The sequence below is a fragment of the Arachis hypogaea genome, chromosome 16, assembly GCF_003086295.3.
Source record: "Arachis hypogaea cultivar Tifrunner chromosome 16, arahy.Tifrunner.gnm2.J5K5, whole genome shotgun sequence".
NCBI classification, from domain to species: Eukaryota; Viridiplantae; Streptophyta; class Magnoliopsida; order Fabales; family Fabaceae; genus Arachis; species Arachis hypogaea.
This window is the reverse complement of record NC_092051.1, coordinates 26,179,279-26,186,901: the sequence shown is the minus strand read 5'-3', so window position 1 is coordinate 26,186,901 and position 7,623 is coordinate 26,179,279. Positions and strand designations below refer to the sequence as shown.

Genomic DNA, 7,623 nt, shown 5'->3' with positions numbered 1-7,623 from the left:
TTTTCCGTTGATCCTTGTACGTTAGATTGAATTTTATATTCCATGTACTAATTATGTCCTTCATATTCATATGTTTATTATTTTTTTATAATATTTTTTTCTAATACTCTCTTATATATATTATTATTTTTATATGAATTTTTTTTACGTTATTGTTATTTTTTTTGTATGAAATATTTTTTTTATTTTGTATTATGATTCTATTAATCCTATTAGAATACTAAAGAATACTAAGAGTACTAAAAAAATATTAAAATTTATTTAAATATTTAAAATAAAAATTATAAGATAACATAAAATAATTATTTAAATTCATGTCATTTTCTGTAATTTTTCATCTAAAAATGATTTTGAATAATGTAATCCAAACAATATTTAATTTACTATAATCCATTTTAAATAAAAATTACCAAACATAAACCACATCAATACTTAATATCAACTCACTTTTGATCAAAATTAATTTTACAAAATCAATTTTATACAAACCTCCAAACACACACTTAACAGTGGTAGCTTAGTTTTCAATTTTTAACCTCATTTGGATTTTTAAAATGAAAAAAAAAAAAAAAAGCCGCTTACATTTGAAGCAATGTGCGGCTAGCACAATGAAAATGTGAAACCGAAACCGAACACGCTTGGCAGGAAGTCAGGAACAAACTAAAGCCTTCTTAGCGTAGCGACGCTGCTTTCTCTACGAGTTCTTCTTTTGCTTTCCTTCTTCAATCGGGTTAATTCCTCCTCCTTCTTGCTGTGATTAATCTGTTGGGGAACCTTCTCTAACCAATATAACATTATTGTCTCAGAAAGTAAGATTCTGATTTTTTTTTCCTTCCATTTTTTTGGGTGCAATTCTTTGTTTCTGGAATTTATTGTTAACTTGTTATTGCCAGGTGAAAAATTGTTACAAATGCTTGTTATGTGAGTTCTGTTCTGCTTATAACATTTATGTTCGTTTGTGTTAAAACTTAAAACAGTGAAATTTGTAAGTGTTAACGTAGTCCGGTTTTCTTTATTCCTGACAACCCGTATCCATGCAACACAGTTGACTGGGCTTCAATTTCATTTCATTTCATTCCTGAGTTCATACTCAAACAGCGTTTCTTCAAGTATGGCCTTGAAATTCCTAGAACGTTGAATAAAAGGGATTGTTTCAGTTTCACCAAAGAGATGATCTTCAAACATATAAAAGAATGATAAGAATTTAAAAAAAATGAATTTTATGGATTTGTTCTTTGTTCTCTGGACTGGATTCACATGAATTGCTAACGTGGGTGGTTGTGATTTTTGCACTAGGGTGGTGGTGCTGCTGTTGAATTCTTTTGTTATCTACGCTGGTATCAACAATGCCTCAAGATGCTGTTTATGAACGCCCTCTGTTTGGGGGCAAACTCTCAAGCTTGTTCCCTCATAGATTCCAGGTAATTGATGTTATTTTTGAAAAGCAATATTCATAATTCAATGTTGTGGTATTGTTGTTATTGCAACTGCAAATTTTGTGACTTCTGTTACTAATACTACACCTTTTTATGTTGTCCATGTTCTTTGTGTGACTTTAGATTTGTTGAACTTAAAAGTTATGGCTTGTTTCTTGTAGGATGTCAGTGACATTCGACAAGTCCCTGATCATCAGGTTTGTCATGCTTTATCTTTTGATTACATTGTCCATTCTAGTATTCTATCTAATTCTTTACTAACTTGTTTATGCACCTTCATTTTAATAGGAGGTTTTTGCAGACGCTACTCGTGATGAGAGCTTGATCTTTGAGCTTTTAGAATATAAGCATGATGTTGCTGATAATGGAAGTGCTGTCTGGTTTCTTCAAGACCTTGCTAATGAGCAGGATGCTGAAGGAAGTGTGGTATTCCATTATTTCATTCTGCTTCTTATGGTAAAGGGTTAATGAAGTGTGAAAGGTTTGTGGAAATTGGATTCTGTTCATCCTATGCATGTAGAGTGCATTATTCGAGTGTGTGGATGGTGCTGGGAATTTGAATATGTTGTGGATTTTTCTTTATTGTTTTTCCATACTATTGGAGTCATAAGAGAGTGCTTAGCTGGTTTAGTTGCTTAACTTAAACTCTATAATTGACATGGAGTGTCAGATATTGAGTGTTATGATTTTTGATGTCATCTAAACTTTTTCTTTGTGTATTGGACTATTGGGATATTTAACTGCCACTGATTAGCAGATACCGTTACTTATTTCTGCTTGCGAGTTACTATAGCATTGCATTTGCTCTTTTTATTCTTTCAATGTGTGATTGGTATGATTTAATGGAGCTATAAGTCTGCCTCTCCTTCAATCACCGTGTGTGTGTCGACAAGTATTATCTTCCAACACAATCGAAGAAAATGGCTTCCCTTTATCTTAGTTCATTAAATGTAATATTTGTTGTATCCTTTGATCATATTTCTGAAATTATTTCAGGTTATTGAACAGTCTGGAGTCCTTGAAGCGCCAGGTTTGATGTACAATAACACACCTGCTATTGTAACAACTGCAGTAGGGCAAATGGTAAAGTTTCTATCTTGTTTTTAATTTAACTTTGTGTTCACTCAATCACTTCCTGGTCATTGCCTAAGGATTAATGCACATAATATATTTAATTGGGCTAGTATTAGGCATTCCCAAATATTGAAGAGAAAATGTAGCGTGACTGCAAAATTTAATCAAATTAACCACCAGTTTAGTATTTTGTAATCTAGATATTATTTGATTACCTGAGTAGTTGTAGGCTCTAGCCTTGTTCTATCTCCTTTTTGAGATGAATTGTGTCTCCCATTTAAGTTTTGGCATCTTGGTGGCAATCCATCCATTCAATTATTCAACCCCCAGTCAAACAAACTTAAAGTTTTGTAGTATTATGAGCATGTTTCTCTGCCTATTTCTTTGAATTAGTTGTGATATCATGTCTTGTATGTTGATGCTATGACCCTATGGGAGTGGGGACTTATTTACTGCTTATACATGCTTTCTAGCCTCGTCTACTTCTACAACATTGCCGTAGTTGCTTGCATTTATGTTGATCGCTTTGTTTTTGTTACCAATTGCTGTTAAAGTCTAAGGTTATAAATTTGTTTTATGGATTCATGTATTGTCAAGACGCTGGGCTTCTCTTTGTGGGAATGACAATTGCTTTTTGGTCTGTCTATTTCTATGTTGATATTAATTCTGTGAACGTTAGATGCCTTATTAGGTTCTACCAAGTGTTCAACCTGTGACTAAGGGGCCTCGGATATGCATTATAGAGTGAGTGAGTATAAAATTTGAGAGAGAGAATATGAGAGCTGAGAAGTAAAAAATTTGAGAAATTGGGAGATCAAAGCAGCGGATCTCTTGGATATTCCTAACCATTATATTCATAGATTCAGGAACAATAGAAATTTTCTTTAGTATTATAATATTCTGAAATTGTTATTATCACACAATCGTTATGGATATTCAGGAGATACGTTGCTCTGAGTCTCTGATTTGCAACTTCTCTGCTCCCCCTTGACCTCGCCCCTCGCCCCCCCTTTCCCCTTTTTTCATTACCTATTAGTGTGGTCCATGGGATTCATTTTTACTCCTTACTTATGCTAAAGTTAATGATAGGCAATTTCTAAGGGACGACAAGGAAGGGAAGCACAAAATATCATCAAAGTAAGTTATGTTTCACATGGCACGTTTTAAACTTTTTATGCACACTTGCTTGACATTGTTGTTACATTGATTGGTCTTGGGATCATCCCTTTCCTTTTCTTTATCCCAGGTTTATTTGGCAAATCTGCGTCTTAAAGGAGTTGATACTGATGTACTTGTCACTGCATATGAGCCCATTCTTATAAAGTATGTGGAATATGCTTTTAACAGCAATAAGCACTTGGGAAAATTCTACTGTATATTAGCATTTTAGCTCAGTATCTAATTAAAGTGAAATTTATTCATTTTGAATTTAGTAGCGTTAGAACTAAAGACTATAATGCAAACTAGAAAATTATCAACATGTAAATTTTGTATTGCACTGATTTTGTGGAAACTATGACTATGCAAGACACTTATTTAGTTCTATTTTCTGCTTGCAGCCCATTTAGCGAAAGCGCAGGCACAGTTTGTGCCGGAATGGCTGTTCCGGCTGAACAAGCTGGATGTATTACGATGGAGGAGGTATTCAGACTAGCAGTAACAAGCTTCAAGGTTTACGACTGGGGTCTTTTTGGGGCAGAAAGTTGAGACTCATCAATTATCTGTGGTGGGACTTCAGCCTTAAGTTAGAAAATAATAGTTGGTATTCACCATCTGGATCATTGTCTACATTCCTTATAGGGTATATGCTTCTATTATGGTAGAACTACTTTAGTTGTGTTTCTTTTGGGATATAGTTATATTCTATCTTCGTATGTTGTTATCATGAAATTGAAGGGATGGATTGTTACGTAAATAGTACCTAACTAGTACCAGGAGGAAATAATATTTTGGTTAGAAATGTTAAGTGACTTTCAGTTTTTGGATGTGATAGATTCTGATGTCCACCATTTTTTTTATTCTGATGGTTCATAATTCACTCTTTTTCAAGTCCAATTGAACCCTGATGTCTAATTCAATCTCCTAGTCATTTTATTTATCATTTTTATTTCCATGGCTCAATATCATTCCATTGATTAAAGGATCAAATTACTTGGCAACAATATGTACACTTTAGTCCTGGGTCAATAACAACAATAATAAACAAACAAACAAACAACAACAAAGCCTTGTCCCACTAAGTGGGGTCGGCTACATGAATCAAATGACGCCATTGTGCTCTGTCATGTATCATGTCTACAGAGAGACCGTTTACATGTAGATCTCGTTTGACCACCTCATGGATGGTCTTCTTAGGTCTTCTTCTGCCTTTCGCCCTTTGTCCATCTTCCATCTCATCCACCCTCCTGACTGGATGTTCTATCGGTCTTCTTCCCACATGTCCAAATCACCTGAGACGCGATTCAACCATCTTTTCCACAATGGGTGCTACTCCAACTCTCTCCCTTATATCTTCATTCCTTATTTTATCCAATCGCGTATGATCACTCATCCATCTCAACATCTTCATCTCTGCCACACTCAACTTATGTTCGTGCTCCCCTTTAGTCGCCCAACACTTCGTACCATATAGCATAGCCGGTCTTATAGCGGTGCGATAGAATTTACCTTTAAGTTTTAAAGGCACTTTTTTGTCGCATATAAAACCAGATGCACTCCGCCATTTTGACCAACCTGCTTGGATCCTATGATTTACATCCTGTTCAATCTCTCCATTATCCTGTATGATGCACCCAAGATACTTAAAACTTTTAATTTTTCGCAGGATGTTTTCTCCAATCTTCACCTCTATATTGGAGTTTTCCCTTCTCAGACTGAACTTACATTCCATATATTCCGTCTTGCTACGGCTTATGCGCAGACCATACACTTCTAGAGCTTCTCTCCATAACTCCAACTTCTTATTTAGGTCTTCCCTTGACTCTCCCATAAGGACGATATCATCGGCAAAAAGCATGCACCATGGCACAGGCTCTTGGATGTGCTCTGTGAGTACTTCCAAGACTAATGTGAAAAGGTATGGACTTAAGGATGATCCCTGGTGTAATCCTATACCAATAGGGAATTCCTCTGTCACACCACCTTGAGTCTTCACACTAGTTGTGGCCCCATCATACATGTCTTTAATTGCCCGAATATATGCGATCCTTACTCTCCTCTTTTCTAAAACCTTCCATAAGACCTCCCTTGGTACTCTATCATACGCTTTTTCCAAATCAATAAACACCATGTGTAGATCCCTTTTATTACTACGATACCTCTCCATCATCCTTCTTAATAGGTATATCGCTTCAGTGGTAGATCTGCCTGGCATAAATCCAAATTGGTTCTCTGTTACTTGTGTCTCTTTTCTCAACCTCCGTTCTATCACCCTTTCCCATAACTTCATAGTATGACTCATAAGCTTAATCCCTCTATAGTTTCCGCAACTTTGTATATCCCCCTTATTCTTGTAGATAGGTACCAAGGTGCTCTTTCTCCACTCATCAGGCATCTTCTTTGACCTTAAAATCTCATTAAAAAGCTTGGTTAACCAGTTGATGCCTTTTTCTCCAAGACCCTTCCAAACCTCAATCGGGATATTATCAGGTCCTACTGCCCTGCCATTTTTCATCTGCTTTAGAGCCTCTTTTACCTCGAAGTCTCGAATCCTTCGATAGTAGTTAAAGTTTTGATCTTCTTTCCTTGTGCATAATCGACCAAGGCTCGGAAGAGTCTTCTGTCCCTCATTAAATAACTCGTAGAAGTAGCTCTTCCACCTTTCATTAATCTTCTCCTCTTGAGCCAACACCTCTCCATCCTTATCCTTTATGCACTTAACCTGATCCAAATCTCTCGTTCTTCTTTCCCGACTCTTTGCGATTCTATATATACCTTTTTCTCCTTCTTTTGTGCCCAAAGACTGGTAGAGACCCTCATATGCTCTTGTTCTTGCTTCACTTACAGCCACTTTTGTCTCTTTCTTAGCCGCCTTATATTTTTCCCAGTTATCTGCATTGCGGCATAAAGACCACTCTTTAAAGCATTCCCTTTTTATCTTTATCTTTTCTTGTATACTCGCATTCCACCACCAGGACTCCTTGTCTCTTGGTCCTATTCCTTTAGATTCACCAAAACTTTCTTTTGCTGTTCTTCTAATAACTTCTGCCATCTCCCTCCACATTTCTTCCGCGCTTCCATTCCCATCCCACTTTGCCTCTTCTCCTACCCGTCTTAGGAAGCTTCTTTGTTCTTCCCCTTTCATCCGCCACCACCTCGTCCTTGGGTTCTTCGTATGATGTCTTTTCCTCATTTTTTGCTCAACGCGAAAATCCATGACGAGCACCCTATGTTGTGTTGTCAAACTCTCTCCCGGGATAATTTTACAGTTAATGCAAAATTTCCGGTCGACTCTCCTCAACAAGAAGAAGTCGATTTGAGAGCTTGTCATGCCACTCTTATAGGTTATAAGATGTTCGTCTCTCTTTTTAAAACATGTATTTGCGATGAGAAGATCAAAAGTTGAGGAAAAGTCCAAAATAGTTTTACCCTCGGCATTGATCACCCCGAAACCATGGCCTCCGTGAATACTCCCATATCCAGTCACTTCTCTCCCAACATGGCCATTTAAATCTCCTCCTAAGAAAATCTTATCTCCCAAAGGTATGCCTTGAACCAAACTCTCTAGATCCTCCCAAAACCTTATCTTGTGTTGTTCGTCCGAACCCACTTGCGGTGCATAGGCGCTAATCACATGGAAAGCACCTCCCTCCACCACAAGTTTGATAGAGATGATCCGATCTCCCACCCTCTTGACATTCACTACGTCTTTCTTCCACTGCTTATCCACAATTATTCCAACCCCATTCCTATTCTTCACCTTTCCTGTATACCAAAGTTTGAAACCAGAAGTATCCAACTCCCTAGCCTTTGCACCAACCCATTTCGTTTCTTGTAGGCACATAATGTTAATCTTCCTCCTTGTCATGGTGTCCACCACCTCCATGGACTTTCCTGTTAGAGTGCCTATGTTCCATGTCCCAAATCTCAACCTTCTGTCGCTTCGACCTTTACC

At 36.9% G+C, this 7,623-nt stretch overlaps 1 protein-coding gene across 4 annotated transcripts; it reads left to right on the top strand.

Moving 5' to 3' along the window:
* Positions 1–517: 517 nt before the first annotated feature.
* On the top strand, positions 518–4,502 carry LOC112758662 (uncharacterized). Of its 4 annotated transcripts, none has more exons than XM_025807378.3 (8): positions 518–809; positions 1,297–1,421; positions 1,598–1,633; positions 1,725–1,862; positions 2,433–2,519; positions 3,600–3,647; positions 3,757–3,833; positions 4,070–4,502. In XM_025807378.3, the coding sequence occupies exons 2-8, from the start codon at positions 1,347–1,349 to the stop codon at positions 4,215–4,217; spliced, it is 609 nt and encodes a 202-aa protein (XP_025663163.1). In that variant the 5' UTR covers positions 518–809; positions 1,297–1,346; the 3' UTR covers positions 4,218–4,502. The 4 variants fall into 4 exon arrangements, with proteins under 4 accessions (XP_025663163.1, XP_072076199.1, XP_029149769.1 ...); XM_072220098.1 differs by having other exon boundaries at positions 1,725–1,892; XM_029293936.2 differs by having other exon boundaries at positions 534–730.
* The last annotated feature ends 3,121 nt before the right edge of the window (positions 4,503–7,623 follow it).

Coding starts and splice junctions, on each gene's coding strand:
- LOC112758662 (XM_072220098.1), top strand. CDS start 1,347: ATGCCTCAAGATGCTGTTTATGAACGCCCTCTGTTTGGGGGCAAACTC. Junction 1,634..1,724: donor GACAAGTCCCTGATCATCAG/GTTTGTCATGCT, acceptor TCATTTTAATAG/GAGGTTTTTGCAGACGCTAC. Junction 3,648..3,756: donor AAGCACAAAATATCATCAAA/GTAAGTTATGTT, acceptor TCTTTATCCCAG/GTTTATTTGGCAAATCTGCG.